Below are 17824 nucleotides of genomic sequence, written 5' to 3'. Positions count from 1 at the left end.
AAGCAAAACATAACAAACGGAACAAACAAATGGTTAAATCTGCAAACTTTAAAGAGTACAACCAAATTGGACGATCAAAGGCAGCAAAACAAAAGTTAAACAAGCCTTACCTTCAACTGTCTCTCCAAAAACTCAATTTTCTCATTCAGTGCGTCAATTTCGCCGCGATTTATTGAAGAGGCTCGGTTGAAAACAATTCCCCGTGGAGGGATCACTCCATCCTCCTCATCACGTGACCACTGTGGCGTCACCGGAGGCGCCTTATCTCTATTTTCATACGAGACGAACGGTTTGTGCAATTCTCCTGCCTGACGCATTTTTAGCAATGGCCTTTTTGGCTTAGGATGGACCTGGGGAGGGACCTTGGTGGATCCTAAACCTGAGGGTCTTTTAAAGGACGAGGAGCTCGGTGGTGAGGTTTCCGGTAACATCCCGCCTAGTTCGCTTGGCTCCGAGTCCAACACCAGTGTAGGTTCCTCCACGGGGAGAGGAGACTCCACCCGAGAGGTGGGCGGTGACTTCTCAGAAGTAGGTTTACTGTGCGATCGTGCGCGCGAAGACGCTCGCAGTGAGGCCGCGTCCCTTGGCGGCGAAGACTCGCTTCTCAGCAGAACCTCGATTCCGTGGTCTAGCACTGGCGAGGAGCTTTCTGGGAAATCAGGTGGCGGTTCAAATGGCAGAGGTGGTGGGGAGGATTCAGGGAGGGGAGGGAGATCGTCGTCATCGTCGGAATCAAACACTACTAGATCCGTCGTGTCTGTACGAGCTCTGTCCACCTCTTCGTCGTCGATCTCACGAAGGTCTTGAATACGCCGGTCGATGTCATCCATGACAGAGTCTACATTCCTTCGCGCTGAAACGAGTTCGGGCTCCGATATCAGTTCTTCCGAGTCACGAACACTCTCGGTGTATGATGGCATCGAGTTGTTAATGTTTGAATAGTCTATGTGGCCATCTGTTCCGTCCAAATCCAAGCTTTCGACGTGAATGAGGTGCGCGTGATGTTTAGGTTCAAACTCCAAGGGCTTATCTTCGACGTAACGGACTTCAGTAGCGACTGTCGAACGGACTTGTGGTGCGATGGTCTCCTCGATAGAGCCTGGTACCAAGCGAATGCTGTCAGACACACCGGATGCTAGGTACGCATGCTCAGTCTGTGTTGCTTCGTTAGACCGCTGAGCGAACTCTCTCGTCTGTTAATGGAGAGAAGGAAAAATGTTAACCCTCTCGGCCACAAGATCACTGACTTTACATGAAATTAAATGCTACACACAGTGTTCTCCCTTTTTTTCAGCACAGCAGGTAAAAGAGAATTTTAAACTGGTCAAGCAATCAGGGAATCGCAGCCTTGTTTATTTAGGTCTGCTCAGTACATTACATGAAATTGAGATTTGCCCCAATTTCTTGTCAACTTCAGCGCCGACCTTAAATTAAACCTTTACAGATACAAGTTTTGCCCTCATTGCTAGGTAGTTTGTGTGAGTATTAAATACAGATATACAAAAGAGTAATTGTTGTTAGAACGTTCCTTGTAATTTCCTCGTTGACTTCCTGTCAGCTTGTTGCAGCAGTAGTACTTAAGAGCTAACATAGAAAGCAAAACCGGTTTTTGCTTAGCCTTTTTTTTTTCACCTTTGGTATTAGATGTCAAATGCAATTGAACAGCATTTTTATTTACAAGTGTTTTATTCTTTGTCTTAAATTATTCTCTTGCCCTAAAGTCAAAGAAAAATAGACAAAAGCCACTTCCGGGGTATCCTTGCTGTGCTTACATGAACAACAACAACAATACCTTTATTACCCATGCTACATCTAGGAGTGATAATAAACTAGTTAAAGCATGTGCGTGAAACGAAAAGCATCAAAAAGAAAAGTGAAATGTCACTACAGAATCATTGGTCTTCTTTTTAAAACCAAACGAAATTCGCTGCATATTCAATAAAGGGTTTTATTGTCAAGGATTCTCTCAAAACGTCGTCTGAAATAGATTTTAAACACTTTTGACCTGAATGTGGAGCATTTCGTGACAAGATGAAGTTTTCGATCACCACATGTGAATGTTGGTCAATTTAGCAACACCAGTTTTCTGAAGCCGCCGGACAGTTAGGTGGGAAGTTCAAGGAACTAATTTTCCCGCATTGCTTGCAAATCAAACACTTGCAACATCTAAAATTGCCTGTAACTGTTTCCATTCGTGACTTCTTGCCATTGCCGACGGAGAGAAATGAAAACAACGTTCGTTGTCGCTTCATCGTGAAACTGAACATAAACAACTACAGATGTACGTGCGAAGAAATGACCTCTGCCACGATGGAATTGTGGCAGAAAGCCCGTCAAAAATTCCCGGATCTTGCCTCGAAGTTCGAAAGCCACAGATAGTATAAACAAAAATCATAGCCCGTCCAGTATATCTTTTAAACTGTTTATTTATTCTTTTACAAGGATAAAATACCGATTACGTCTGAAACAGCCATATTTTTTTCTTTTACCTGTTGAATTTTCAAGAATTCCAAGGGATTTTAGGCGGTAACGAGTGGTGCTACAGGCGGTAAATTTTACCGGTTACCGCCTGAAAAGGAGAACACTGACACGAACAATGTAGAACTTGTACCAAACTCTTCCAAGGTAGTTTAATATGTTTGTCTGAGAACGATATCCTACACCGTCACCATTCAAAAAAGCTGTTGAATTGCACTTTCTTGCAGCCCTGTTTAGTATTTTCCTGTACAAATTAGTTCGGTAGTTCTAATTTTTTAGTTGGTGTTATGACATCCTAAAGTGTAACCACTCAAACGAAAGTTATTCAGCAGCACTTTCTCCTGGTGATAAGTATTAAAAAAAAATTACAAGGTGTAATTTTTCCCAGTTTCTAGTTAAGGTATCTTCAGTGCGCTTCGCAACGATAGCTTTGAATAATTTCGTTCTACACCTTTACAATTTCTTGACGACTTTGCATTCATTATTTACCAACCTGCTAGTAAATTATTGACATTATCCCAAAAGATGCTTCACAGTTTCGGACAATTCTGGTTGAAGTGCTAGAAACTGCTGTCAATTTCCTTGTTCGAAATTCGATTCCCTTTTTAAAACGTTTGTATTAAAAGGCACTATAACCAAGTAAAACACAGCGTTATACAAAACGGAAAACTGGTGTCCAAAAGTTCATCCAAACATTTCTAAGAAATTAATTGTCTTGCAGGTAAAACTTAAGAAAATTTTAATTAATAACCAACACGAAAGCAACAGTTGGTTGTATAATTCTCTCATGCGTCTGCAATTAACGAAGCCTTTGTTCCGTGAAATCAACACGACGCATGTTATTTTTAAAACAACTTGAAGTTTGTCGCTCATTTTGCCAAAGAAAGGAAAGAATTATTCGCACACAGAATCACACCACGGGGGTGTAGGCATTTGTTGACTTCAATTATAAAGACAAACATCGACTGAGGCTATGCTGACGGAATAATCCCACGTGTTTTGATTTCCATATTTTAGCATATTCGTTCAGGAAACCACAAAATATAAACATATAATACTTTCAACAAATTAAAGTATCGCTTGCTAAATGAACATGGAAGCCCAATATCCTGGGCGCTTACTATAAAATGCATATGAAAGCCCAATATTTTGGACGATATTAACAAGAAAAGTTGCTCCAATTAGGCTGTCTAACTACAGTAGCAATATTCGCCACCTTAATAATGAGTAAAGCTGAAATTAGAAATTAACTGAAGCAATATAAGCGTGTATATCTGTTCTAGGAGAGCTCTATGAAATTAGACGAAGACCAAGTTTTTACAGATCACCGGGACTACCCTTGAATAAAAACAAAATAAGTCCAAGACCAAGGAAAATCAAAATAAATTTGCTGGGATTTTGTCTCTAAAAATAGAGCTGACAACCTGACACTGTCTGAGTTCACGCGTCTCCATTTTTGTTGTTATAGAAGAGGAACAAGACCATCAAGGAAAGAATCATGGATACTTCAGAAAAGATAACAACACTCGACGTACGAATATACAGACCGGACAGCCATGAGATAACTTGCCGTATCAGGAAAATAAGATACGCGTGATATTGCATCCGAACGTAAACATAGTCAACATTGAGAGAGATCGAGAGAACCGAATGCAGCAAATAAGCAACGCTCGCTTGACTTTTTGATTCTATGAACTCTAAACCAAAAAATAACTCACAGTCGTGCTAAAGAAAGCTATGCAACTACAATAAAAACACAAACAAACCTTGTATTTTGTGTCCGGAGTGGCTTTGGAGACCAAAACTACCGAACTGTTTCGTCGCTACCATCGCTGTTACTCATTAGCATAATCAATCTAAAATAATTTATGCGTTGTCGAAAATTATTCAGTGTTTTCTGAGTGTTGTCAAACAAAGGCTTTCAATATGGCTGAGTGTTATTGTACACAGATCTCAATTAACAAAGCAATGAAGTAATTTCTGATGGTGACGTGAGTTTTTTGGCATTCAAAAAACCACGTAAAACGACTTGTCTCAACAACGCAAAAGAACTACTAGCATATTGCTTTTGTAGGAAGCTCAATTTTTTTGGCCGAGGCTTGACCAAAAACCGATTGTAAAGATGTTACTAAGACCCGGGTCAACGTCGAACTTCACGAGACGAACTAAACTGAGCGAATTAAGTTCATGATAAGTTCGACATCTGGCTCAATTGAGTTGGTCCGACTCTGTTTGGATCGGCTAACACGTTCTATCCGTCTGATTCAGACGGCGCGTCCCGCAAGTGATGGCCACTTAATAAGGACTACCGAGAACAAGCCATGAAAGAAAATAAAGTATAAACCGTTTGAACACGCCCTACAGATGGCGAGAGACAGCAATGACAGTTTGAATTATCTACACTCGAGAGTCTTTGAGATCGTACGTGTAAGAGTCCATGATAAGACGTTTCAGGCCGCAAGAGGCGTTCGCGAACGCCGCGATAAACGGCTGGAAGCAATGAAACACAGCTGTATTCACAGACTTGTGAATGCTTTAATTTCAACACACTTTTGACTACAAAACATTAGCATCTCCATGAGATACTCCCTTTTGGAGGAAAAAAGAGACGAAATTCCGTTTACAAGGTAACTCCCTACCCTAATCTTTCTCCTTAATTCCATGAGTTCTTCGTACAGTTCCCTGTTTTCTTCTTTTAGTTGTTCGAGTTCCTGGTTAAGAAAAGAGGCAAAGAAAACGCCAGAAATGATTAGAAAAGTCACGATTAACGCTTTTCAAACGCACAAAAAGATAATCCAAGAGAATCGTGGTATACCTTAGCAATATGTTCTGGTATAGATCCATCCCGGGTAACCTCCAATAGTCTCAGTATGTTACCTCCCCCGGAAATGCCCGGTAGACGCTGTATTGACGGGGGGACATCAGACTCTGCTTGAACTCCTCTATCAGCCTTTAAACATAAACAATTAGATAAAGAACCGATTAAAGAACTATAATTTGGAAAGTGCTTGTTTTAGACTTGCAAATGATAATGTTTCCTATCAAGATCTTGATCAAATTATGCAAAGGGTCTACTCAATTGCAGTTGGAATTAGATTTCATAGTCCTAATAACTAGTTAGCAGGCAGTTCATAGTTGAATCAACTATTACATCAATAAGACTACCTGGGCAATGACTTTAAAACTAAACGTTTTACAATAATTCGTCAACTCAAAACTAACTGTAACATTTTAACAAGAGAATGTAATTTAGTTTTAGAATGTTTAATATTCTTTAAACAATAAATACCATTCTTTAGTTTTACCGTTAGAAATTTGATTTTAAGCAGTTAATAATTAAAACGATTATAGACGAGTTTAATTTAAGACCTATTTATCTGATAGGCTGTGCACAGTCAGTATAGCGGTCCGCTCTCCATGAAAAAATCGTCGAGCAAGAGCCATGCTCATGTTCACACTTTTCCGAGATAATTACCTGCTCAAAATATTCACCCAAACTGTTAAAATCAGCGCGAGGTGTGGCCATTCCGGAAGACACGAGACTTTCAAGGTCACATGACCCCAGGACACTCTCAACTTCTGAAGTCGTGAGCCCAAGCTCCTTAACTAACAACAGACGAACCTGGGTACAAGTGTTTAATTAAGGTTGGTTTAACGTGTTCAAGCAATAAATGTTGAGAAAAACATTAAGAAGAAAAATGCCTTTGTAAAAACATCTCTGCAGCAATGCTTCCTTGTTTGCGGAAGCCTTAGGACTTAAGGCTATAAGATTTATTCAGTTGGTTTTACTTAACTCGAAGGGTGACTGTTAAATACGTGGACGCAAAAAGCTCGGCAATTATAAGCAGCAAACGATTTAATTTATTTCTAGTATAAGTTAGGTTTCAACTTTTTTAAAAACAGTAGCGCCATTCCTTCCTTTTCCGACCCAAGCTTGAAACAGGGAATGTCTTCGGGTAGGATACTTTGAAAAGGATGGAACGTTTAGTTTTACTATAATCAAATTCAAAAAGAATTTATGGCGAAGTTACGTTTTTTAACTTAAGGCGAGGATATACATGTTTAAATTATGCTTGGGCTTTTTTCCTTTCTGCTATAAAGGCATGAACAGTTCAAGAACAAAGATTAAAGTTCAAGTTAGTTTCATGTTATAAATTCAAATTAAAGGTCAAATTATTGTAAGTGAATTTGTTGTGTGTGCACTTACTCTTTGATCCACGATAAACGACAAGCACAAAACCTGTTCACAAGAGTTTGGTATGAATGTTGCTAAACCTTTATAACAGTCCCCCAGCCCCACCGTCACAAATTTTATCCGTCTCTTTAACTAAAACGCACCTTTCCAAGTTGCTCAGAGGGATCCGTTTCGGACCAGTTGTCTCTCACATTTTTCTGTAACACAAAATAGCCAAGTGCAAGACGTTAAAGGACCTTCATAAATACGCAAACAACCCTCTTAATGCTGCTATTAAAACATTGATCACCTGATCTCACACCCTGCATGCTGCGATGATGTGAGAAGTCTTTTCAGTCAAAAGAAACTGATTTAAACGTTAACATCAAAAACAAGAAAGAGTCCCAAGTGGGGCAACCAGGTAAATAAATAAATAAGTAAAAACAGTAAATAAGTAAATAAATAAATAAATAAATAAATAAATAAATAAAAAGTTGCAGTCTGTCCCTCTCCTGATATCACCCACGTTACACATCACATCACTTACACAACGTACCTTTTCCATCTGAAGGAGGTCCATTCTTTCCTTCAAAGCCATGTTAGCCTCGTTCAGTTCCCCAATTTTCTGAGGACAGATCCATACAGGTACACGAATTAGCTGGATCTAGCATTGCTGCCGCTTTATTTCAGTATTAAATCTTTAGTATGAAGCCTAGGCTCACAAAATAGTCCTGTCAGATCGGCCATTAAATCTTTCTGGTCTTAACCACTGCTCTCTGAAATTCCAGATTGAGTTTTTTTTTTTTTTTTTTTTTTTTTTTTTTTTTTTTTTTTTTTTACTTTTACCTTTTCTGCTTCTTTCAGCTGCTCTATCTTCAACTTCAGAAGCTCGAACTCCTCATTAGGCACATCCACAACTTGCTAAAATAAAAGAAATAAAAAAGATCACATAATTATTAATGTCAAAAGGCATTTGATTTTTAATACAGAATACAGTCGAACCTGTATTAAGCGGTCACCCTCGGGGAATGGCTAAGTGACCGCTTAATACAGGTTGCCCGCTTAATACAGGTTGTACAGAATTCATCACTTACTTGATTAAGAAAGTTCGGCGATAAAATGGTATGGCAAAGGAGAGCATGGTATTGAAACGGACTAGTAAAACATTAACGCCACGATTGTGCAGCTCATTAGGAACTCAATTGCCTGGCACACTATTTGTTACCATATTTAAGTGGTTTCCTTTTATAAAGTGACCGTTTAACACAGGTCAAGACAATAGAAATCAGCTTGTTGGGACTTAGTTTTGGGTGACCTCAACGGCTTAATAGAGGTGACCGTTTAATACAGGTCAGGATTACAGTAATTAAGGGAAGTAATTTTCGGGACTTTGACAACTGACCGCTTAATAGAGGTGACCGTCTAATACAGGTCAGGATTACAGTAAATAAGGGAAGTAATTTTCGGGACTTTGACAACTGACCGCTTAATAGAGGGTGACCGCTTAATACGGTGCGGCTTAATACAGGTTCGACTGTATATACAAAGCACAAGCCAAAACTATTGAACACCTCTGTAACATTCTGGAAAACATAAAAATTCTCCTTTACTCCAGCTTCAGATCTTCTCAGTCCAACTTAGCCAAGCTACGCGAAATGTGCGCATGTAAGTTTCCATGTACAAAGAAAAATTTCATTCACCCAGAATCGAGAACATGTTCCTTGTTTTATAATCTCGACGAAATTTAACTGAACTAATAAACCCAATTTTGCGAGATTTTTTCCGAACCTTTGGCTTGGCGTCAAAATTGAATCGACCAAATTATGTTATGATTTTCTAATTTGATTTCTAATATCTTTGCTTTCTTTTCAGGGAAAGCATAAAAAAGAAACGTCCAGCAAAGGCTCTCATCAGGACAAGAGAATAAGCAACTGAGGTTAACCATGGTACCTGTAAAGATAAGCCTTTAAAGTAACGACTTTAGACCACCTCTATTCGGATGAACTATTGCAGTTTTAGCAAATCTCGTTAAGATAACATCACGATTCTTAATCTCAATAAAAGTCTGCAAAAGCTTGATATCATAACAGGAAGTTCCTTTTATTGCAAACCTGTTGTGTTTTGTTTTGTGTTGTTTTTTTTTTTTTGTTGTTGTTGTTTTCTCTATTTTTTTTGTTCGTCATCACAGCGGGATTTTTTATTCAATACTAATAGCCTTTTGTAAGTTTACTTGCCTTTAGTGCATTTTGCTACTGTACACGTGCACATCAATTGTATACGTAATTGTTTTAATTTATTGAAAAATAAAAATAAATATCACACAAAAAGATATATTTAAAACTTTGGTATGTAGCAAGTATTTAATGTAATGGCAGAAAATGACGGAAATGTCTAAGACTTACTGACGATTCCTCCAAACTTCGGATTTTTTCTTTAAGTGAAGCATTTTGTTCTTCAAGTTCCTGAGTATTCTATAAGACGAAATAATCTTTTAATTAGAACAAAAACAACCTTCTGACATTTCTAAAATGACTACTTGTTCTTTCAATAACTTTTTTTTTTGACGAGGGTAGGGAGGGGGCTGTTGTGTCCATTTTTGATCAATTATGGATTGCTCTTTCGATTCAATAAGGTTATATCACATAAACCTGCTAAACCTTACGAAAACATAATGTATAAAACAACGTGTACACTCACCCTCGAGCCGCCTAGACTTTCAATCTTCTCTCTAAGGCGTACATTTTCATCTTCGAGATCGTTCATATTCTACAGAAACAAAACACGGTATCTAAGTGCCAAGCAAAGTATGATTGACTTCTGTATTACTATGTATGTGTGTATGACTATATGTTTCTGTAAATAGTCTGTAATCGGTGTGGCGTGATAATCGCATGCAATAGTGAGTGATGTTTGTTTGTTTTGAGTTGCAATAAAAAAGACTGACTTTTACAGAATTTTACATTCATTTAAATATTATTAAAATAAAACCATAAAAAGAAAACTTACAGTAGTGGAGTCTTCTAAGATCTGAATGTTTTCTTTCAACATGCTGTTTTCCTCCTCCAGTCTTTCAACAACCTGCAATACATCGAAGGCATAATCAAGTCCGTCTATGCAATAAAATCATTAGCGGTACTGGAGTCACTAATACTTACCCGTGCAGTGGAATCTTCAAGATCTTGCAGCTTCTCCACCATTTGTTCGTTTCCTAGTCGTTCTATAGTCTACAAAGCGAGATAAAAAAAGAAGCTTGGTTGGCTAACTTTATTACTGTCATTACAGAACAAGCAAAGGGTTCTTTCGTTAAAGTAAGGCCTTGTACTGAACGATGCTTAATGGGAAGTATCACGGGAATCTCGTGTTATATCAAATACTCCGAAAGGTATTTGTTGTTGTTGTTGTTGTTGTTGTTGATGTTGTTGTTTTTTTCTATCAACAGAAACATAAAAGTATTGGTCGAATTTGTTGTTATAGATTGTCACCCCAGCGTACTAAGATTGTCGATGAGCGTCTTTGACCACAGATGGACTGGGTTAGAATGGATTGCAACTTGAAAAAAGTTAGGCTAACTGTTTTCAAGTTCTCGAGTTTTTCGTTTCCAAAATGCACCAGAGCAGGTCATGACTTGTTCCTATCAAGAATTTAGTTGATTTCTTTTTCTTGATGTTCACCACAAAAGGTCAGAATCTCCGTGATACTTCCCCTTAATACGTAAGCAAAATCATCGACTTTTCTAACATTTTTCAACAATGGTTCACATGACAATAACGTAAACAACAGATTGACTAGCTCTGGGAGAATTCAATAGCCACCCACTTTTTACATTGTACACGAAATTATCGGAAAACACATCTAATGCTGTAAACTCGTATGATTAAAATAATGTAGGAGTTCAGGAGGCTAACAATTCGATTCCACTGCCCGGCTAAAAACAACACAGATGTTACTGACATAAAGACAGCCAGTGAAATTAGAATCTTATGAAAACTACTACATTTCTGTTAAAAGCTGTGGACCAGGCTTTGCTTTGACTTACGGCAGACTCTTCGAGCATCTGTACTTTCTCCTTCAGCAGATCGTTTTCATATTCCAGATCTTTTTCCCTCTAAAAGCAATTAGAAAATGTTGAATAACATCAGCTCCGATCACGGGAAAGATGCAAAACGTAAAAAACTTGGCGCATTCGACATAACTAATCTTAGCTGCAGAACGCAGGATGCTTGTCATTTTTTGAGCTTTGAGTAATGGGTCTAAATGGCCTCACTCGGCACCAGTCTCCCAGTAGCTGAGAGTTTAGAGCATCCAGCCGGTGTGCGAGGGTCATGGGTACGATTCCCATCGGGGACACATTTACCATATTTCTCTTTACCAGCAGACTGGATGCTTTCGTCATTACTCACATGTACGGTATGTAGGGCGCGTGTAACAAATGAACCCAATAAATGACCTACTAGCTCGCCTCCAGTCTCCCACAGCTCAATGGTGGAGCATCTGACCGGTGTGAGAAGGTCATGGGCACGATTCCCGCTTCATATGAGTTTTCACTCACGTAAAACAAAACAAAACTCTAGTATATACAGTTTTCTATAATCGGCTCTATGGCTTATTAATTTTTTAAACAAAATCACATACCCCGGCTTCTTCCATGATTTCAATTTGTTCCTTCAGCAATGCGTTTTCGTTGACAAGATCTTCCACATTCTGAAAAACAAAATGATGTTAACTGAGTGTATAACTACACTAAGTTATAAAACCTTTAAACAGTAGTCAAAGTTTCGAATGGGTGGCTTAAGTTATTCTCTATTAGAGTTACGCCTCTGTCGGATAACTCGTCCAGACGGCTAAATTTGGCTTATACGCAAGCCTAAATATCCAGCCTGATCGAACATGCACCAAGGCTCATTCGGAATGCGCCGTATTTTAATACCGTCTCCTCCGATTGAATCGGTTTTTACAAGAGCGAAACGAGTAAGCTAGATAAGCTGGAACCTCTTATCAAATTCTCGGAAAATCATTCTGGTCTGATGCATTTAAAGAAAAGATTAACAAACATCGGGTTCCACCATGGTTTCAATTTGCTCCTTCAAAAGCGAATTTTCAGTAACAAGCTCTTCCTCATTCTGAAAACAAACAAATGAAGGTGAATGATCATCTCAGCACGTCATACTTTTACAGTCCCTGCTGCTGTAGAAATCCGACGAGAGTTTGTTATAAAGAACGTTATCTATCCAGTATCAAACGTTCGTTACATCAAAATTAAAAAGATTTTAGCAGGGTAAAGACGAACCTCTGTGGAATTACGAAACTGGACGAATCCTTCCCCTTCATCAATAAGGTTCAAGCATCTAAGATGAGGGGAACGGGGGGAGGGGGGATCCGAGTTGGTCAAAAGTGTCGAACGGAGTGTTCTTTAGGAACATTTTAGGCGAGGGATAAGATGGAGAATCAAGTATCGTAAGCATAAATATTAACAACATATCTCAAATCACTCACAGTAGACTCCTCCAGCGCTTGGATTTTTTCGTGAAGCATTTCGTTTTCCTCCTCTAGTTCTTTTGTTCTCTGAAATGACAAGCGCAAAATATAAACAATCTGTCGCGTTGTGTAGAGTTTCTCAGGAAGTGTAATAACTGTAAGTCCTCAGCTACTGGAAGCCGATGCAACGGTATCGGAAAGGTCATGGGTTCGAATCCCGTTCAAGCCTGCGACGACAGTTATCCGATATCACAAGAACTTGCCCGATGTTTTTGTACCATGTGACGCGTTTCATGAAATGAGAGCAGGCAGAAATTAATCGGTGGTTATAAAGTTGTGCAAGACAACATCAAAATTTGCGCCTTTGAGTTGGCGTTCTTACTGTCAAGATTATACATTTTTCAAAGTGATAACTATGTCGAATGCCTTCAGAAGCAAATATGACTGATTTGATTCATCATCCAAATAAAGTTTTTGTTTGAGAATTTACAGGTAAATTTGTCGTCAAACACGAGCACAGAATTTGCTTCTGGAGAAAAATATTAAATTTAAGTGTACAGCTTAACAAGCCGCTGGCAAATGTGGTCAAACCGAACTTGAGAGGCGCGCTGCCACTAAAACGTTGTCAGACTCACCGAAGATTCTTCCAGGATCTGCAATTTTTCTTTCAGCGTTTCATTTTCATCTTCCAGTTCTTTCACTCTCTGAAGCATACAAAACACAAAGTTTATTTCCCTAGCGTTAGACTTGTTTATTTCAGTGATTAATGTAACACGAGTGAGACACTAATCGAGATGATGTTGGTAAGCGCATGGGAGTCGATCTAATACGCATTAGTTAGCGGCTGAACGTGAATAAGGTTCGAACTTTCCTTGACTCTATGAAAATTAGAGCAAATCAAACTCTTTGGGAGCGCAGGACAGTAACGAAAACGCGCAAGACTTGAGTATGGGAGTGAAAGAGTTAGGGGTTGTCATCAATTCAGGGATACTCCCTCTTGTGCTATATGGGCGTAAAAGAAAAGATCCACCAACCTCCTGTTCCACCATAGTTTCAATTTGCTCCTTCAAAAGCGAATTTTCAATTACAAGGTCTTCCACATTCTGAAAACAAACAAAATGAAGGGAAATGACAAGCAGGAAATGTCATACTTATATATCACCTGCTTTTTGTAGAAATCCAAAGAATAAAAGGTAAGAAAAAAAACATCAAAGCAATTTTCAACGTATGCTCCATCAAAAGTTTAAAGATTACAACAGGAAAAACTCGACCCTAGATGAGCTATCCGTTAGCTTTTGGAACAATTGCAAAGTACTGTTTAAATCAAATAAAATAAAATAAAAAATCTCGAACCTCTTAGGACTGTTCATAAAACTGGAGGAATAAAGGCTCCACCGAATTAGATAAGGAACGAGATGCGAGTTGATTGTGCGTGTTAAAAGGAGTGTTCACTGGAAGCAGTTATGGCGAAAGATAAGATTGGGAATCAAGCATTGTAACTAAAGCATGAAATTAAAACCATATCTCAAATCACTCACAGTGGACTCCTCCAGAGCTTGGATTTTCTCATGAAGTATTTCGTTTTCCTCCTCTAGTTCTTTTGTTCTCTGAAATGACAAGGGCAAAATATCAACAATCTATCACTGAAATGACAAGCGCAAAATATCAACAATCTATCACGTTGTGTACAGTTTATCAGGAAAATGTTAATGACTGTAAGTCCTCAGCTACTGGAAGCGCATTGCAACGGTATCGCAGAGGTCATGGGTTCGAATCCCGTTCAAGCCTGCGACGACAGTTATCCGATATCGCAAGATAACTTGTCCGATGTTTTTGTACCATGTGACACGTTTCATGCAATGAGAGCAGGCAGAAATTAATCGGTGGTTATAAAGTTGTGGAAGACTACACCATAATTTGTGCGTTTGGGTAGGCGTTCTTACTGTCAAGATTATACATTTTACAAAGTGATTACTATGTCGAATGCCTTCACAAGTGAATGATTTGATTCGTCATCCAAATAAAGGTTTTGTATGACAATTTACAGGTAAATTTGTCGTCATACACGAGTACAGAATTTTGCTTCTGCAGAAAAATATTAAATTTAAGTGTACAGCTTAATAAGCCAGTGGCAAATGTGGTCAATCCGAACTAGATAAGCGCGCTACGACTAAAACGTTGTCAGACTCACCGAAGCCTCTTCCAGGATCTGCAATTTTTCTTTCAGCGTTTCATTTTCATCTTCCAAATCTTTCACTCTCTGAAGCATACAAAACACAAAGTTTATTTCCCTAGCGTAAGACTTGTTTATTTCAGTGGTTAATGCAACACGAGTGAGACACTAATCGACACTAATCGAGATGATGTTGGTAAGCGCATGGGAGTCGATCTAATACGCATTAGTTAGCGGCTGAACGTGAATAAGGTTCGAACCTTCCTTGACTCTATGAAAATTAGAGCAAATCAAACTCTTTGGGAGCGCAGGACAGTAACGAAAACGCGCAAGACTTGAGTATGGGAGTGAAAGAGTTAGGGGTTGTCATCAATTCAGGGATACTCCCTCTTGTGCTATATGGGCGTACAAAAAAAGATCCACCAACCTCGGGTCCCACCATAGTTTCAATTTGCGCCTTCAAAAGCGAGTTTTCAGTTACAAGGTCTTCCACACTCTGAAAACAAACAAGTCAAATGGATGTATGTGAAAAGCAGGAAACGCCATCCTTTTATAGTGCCTGCTTTTTGCAGAAATCCAAAGCATTAACGGGAAAAGTAAACATTATCAATGCAATTGATATTCCATCAAAATTGTACAGATTTCAACAGGGCAAACTCGAACCTAGACAAGCTATGCGTTAGCTTTTGGAGCAATTGCTAAACATTGTTTAAACAAAAAAAATCGAACCTCTAAGGACTAATAACAAAACTGGAGGAATCAAGGCTCCAGCAACTTAGATGGGGAACGAGATGCGAGTTGATTGTGAGTGTTGAAAGAAGTGTTCTCTAAAAACAGTCATGGCGAAAGATAAGATTGGGAATCAAGCAACGTATTAACTTAAGCATGAAAATTAACAACACATCTCAAATTACTCACAGTGGACTCCTCCAGCGCTTGAATTTTTTCGTGAAGCAGTTCGTTTTCCTCCTCTAGCTCTTTCATTCTCTGAAATAATAAACGTTAAATTAATAAAAGAATTCAGACAAGCGCATGGGAGTAGATCTAGTACACGTTAGTTTGCAGTCGAATGAGGATAACAATTCGAACTTTTTTTTTCATTCTATGAAAACTAGAGCAGATCAAACTCTTAGAGAGAGTAGGACAGTCAGCGAAAACACGCGAGAAATGGTTGTAAAGTGTGAACGAGGAAGTTAGGATCTCGGAAACTCTTCTCGCATGAAATCGCCTTTAATGAAGAGATTAACAAACCTCCTGTTCCACCATTGTTTCAATTCGCTCCTTTAAAAGTGAATTTTCAGTTACAACTTCTTGCACATTCTGAAAACAAACAAAACATAGGAAAATGACAGGCATGAAAAGTCATACTTCTACAGTCCCTGCAGTTTATTTCAACCGGGCAAACTTGAACCTCTTTGGACTGTTAGAAAAACTGGAGGAATTCTGCCCTTCTGCCCAGCAACTCAAATGGGGAACAAGATGCGAGTTGATCACAAGTGCTGAATGGAGTACTGTCTAGGAAAATGTTAATGTGGCGAAGAATGAGATTAAAAATCAAGCATCGTAAGGACCAAAATTAACAATTTATTTCATGTAACTCACAGTTGACTCCTCCAGCGCTTGGATTTTCTCGTGGAGCATTTCGTTTTCCTCCTGTAGTTCTTTTATTCTCTGAAACGATGAATGTGAAAGAGAAACAATCTGGCGAGTTGATTTGGAATTAGCACCCTTCCTCCAATAAGCGCTCCCCTTTGGGTGAGGGTTTGTAAATACACGTATCTCAAAGGGTTGTTACTAGAATGAATACTCCAAAACAAGGTTGGACACCTTATTTCAACATCTTGGACATCTTATTTGAAACTTAATAACGTCCGCCTCGAACCCGGCTCAACTGCTTTATATCTCCTATCCATATCCACTACACCAACGGGGGCTAGCTGATGAAAATGGTAATTTTTAACCTATTTCAGAGAGTTATCCATGACAACAGATGACCGCTAACTGTTCAAATCAGTGCTTTGGCCAAAATGGTGCACATCAGTGCTTAACTCCAAAACGCTTATCCTTACGTAAATGGAGCTGTATTCTCTCAGTTCTCTGTCTAACAAATGAGCTTCTGTTCTCTTCTAAGTTAGGACTACAAAGATTAAGAATACTACACTGTGTAACCACCATAAAGTGTTCAGCCCTGTTTTGGAGTACCAAGGTACGGAGGAGCGCGTTAACCCAAAAAGCCTCCCTCCACAATGGGCGCTCCCCTTTCTTCAAGAACGGGGAGGGGGGGGGGGGGATTAGGGGGGCTCCTGTCATATACTGCAAAGCGCGTCAACTGCCTCCATTTCCGGTATATAAGTGCCCCTATTCTGCAGCCTAAAATGACTTCTCTGAAAACCTGTCACTATTAATCAGGATATGTTTCCTTGCACTTTCTACCGAAATTTCTTGGAAACTTCAGGCAAGAAAGCGTTTAGTACGAAAGGAAATGGAGTTGGCTTTTGCGTTTGATGTTGTTTTCTTCTACAACAGTGACCGAAAATAGTCCATTTCTGAGTTGCTGTGAACCTCATTATGAAAGCGAGGCTAAGTGCAAAGCTTTTCATATGAAAATTAGTTTCATTTACATATGAATGAAAACTAATTTTCATAATAAAACTTTGCAATTAGCCTCGCTTTTATAATGAGGTCACGAAGCACCTGAAAAATGGCCTGTTGACGGAGTATTCATGTATTCTGTGCTGTCCCTGACCCCAAACTCTGACAAGTTCAAGCATCTTTGGAAAAAGTAGGTGTCTTTGATTCTCCCGCACTTAGCATTTAATCATGATAAGCATTCGAGATTGAAACATGGACTTTTCAAAGAAGCTAGCGCGCACGCTGACGTCGCAGACATTTTAAAACTCTCTGTGAAAAACGGCCTTACCTCCGGTTCAGCTGATAGCATTTCCACTTGCTCTTTTAGGAAATCATTTTCCCTTTCAAGGTCTTCAGTATTCTAAAAGAAAATAAAACGACATACATAGACAAATCTGTAAGTGTTGATTTAGTTTTAGTTTTAGTTCATACAAGGGTCGAACGAAGGAACCACCGAATTTCAATAAAATCTTCCTAGAAATTTGTGTCACGTTATCCAAATCAAGTTAGCCATGGATGGATGACGGGGTGAAGCATCTCCAGCTTCCAGCTAACTTAATAGGTCAGTTGCATCGCACCGAGTATCGAAAACACATGAATTTCAGCCCCTTCCAATTTTTTCCGGTTTTTCTGTGCGACTGCCAAAGTTGCCGACATCACTGGGTCTTTAAAGTTTAAAGGAATAGAGCAGTTTTCAAAAATACTGTATTTTACCGTAGATTCCTCAAGAATTTTGATTTTGTCCCTCAGTTCTTCGTTCTCCTTCTCAACTGCCTTGACATCCTGATCAGCGACCTAAAAAACGAAATATATTGATCAAATTTAGATTGAAATGGGCACAAATGGGGGGAATTCTCAGAGAGACCGACTCAGACGACCTCAACTCTAAAAAT

The 17824-nt window shown here is 39.0% G+C and overlaps 1 protein-coding gene across 8 annotated transcripts in view; it reads right to left on the bottom strand.

Moving 5' to 3' along the window:
• LOC146483320 (uncharacterized) overlaps nt 1–17824 on the bottom strand; it is a 76499-nt gene that overhangs the window by 22895 nt on the left and 35780 nt on the right. For 2 of the 8 annotated variants that reach the window (XM_085106056.1, XM_085106057.1), the window contains exons 26-47: nt 17646–17726; nt 17221–17292; nt 15903–15971; nt 15552–15620; nt 15219–15287; nt 14728–14796; nt 14319–14387; nt 13666–13734; nt 13162–13230; nt 12763–12831; nt 11285–11353; nt 10689–10757; nt 9808–9876; nt 9659–9730; nt 9350–9418; nt 9055–9123; nt 7499–7573; nt 7209–7277; nt 6817–6870; nt 5294–5428; nt 5118–5189; nt 111–1193 (exon numbers count right to left, since the gene is read on the bottom strand). In XM_085106056.1, the coding sequence (XP_084962182.1) occupies nt 111–1193; nt 5118–5189; nt 5294–5428; nt 6817–6870; nt 7209–7277; nt 7499–7573; nt 9055–9123; nt 9350–9418; nt 9659–9730; nt 9808–9876; nt 10689–10757; nt 11285–11353; nt 12763–12831; nt 13162–13230; nt 13666–13734; nt 14319–14387; nt 14728–14796; nt 15219–15287; nt 15552–15620; nt 15903–15971; nt 17221–17292; nt 17646–17726 (2610 nt within the window). The remainder of the gene's footprint in view (nt 1–110; nt 1194–5117; nt 5190–5293; nt 5429–6816; nt 6871–7208; nt 7278–7498; nt 7574–9054; nt 9124–9349; nt 9419–9658; nt 9731–9807; nt 9877–10688; nt 10758–11284; nt 11354–12762; nt 12832–13161; nt 13231–13665; nt 13735–14318; nt 14388–14727; nt 14797–15218; nt 15288–15551; nt 15621–15902; nt 15972–17220; nt 17293–17645; nt 17727–17824) is intronic. The other 6 variants (XM_085106058.1, XM_085106060.1, XM_085106059.1 and 3 more) reach the window with 6 other exon arrangements.

The sequence above is a fragment of the Pavona decussata genome, unplaced genomic scaffold, assembly GCF_977016875.1.
Source record: "Pavona decussata unplaced genomic scaffold, jaPavDecu1.1 SCAFFOLD_39, whole genome shotgun sequence".
Lineage (NCBI taxonomy): Eukaryota > Metazoa > Cnidaria > Anthozoa > Scleractinia > Agariciidae > Pavona > Pavona decussata.
The sequence above is the reverse complement of the archived record's forward strand: the minus strand, read 5'-3'. Positions and strand labels throughout refer to the sequence as shown.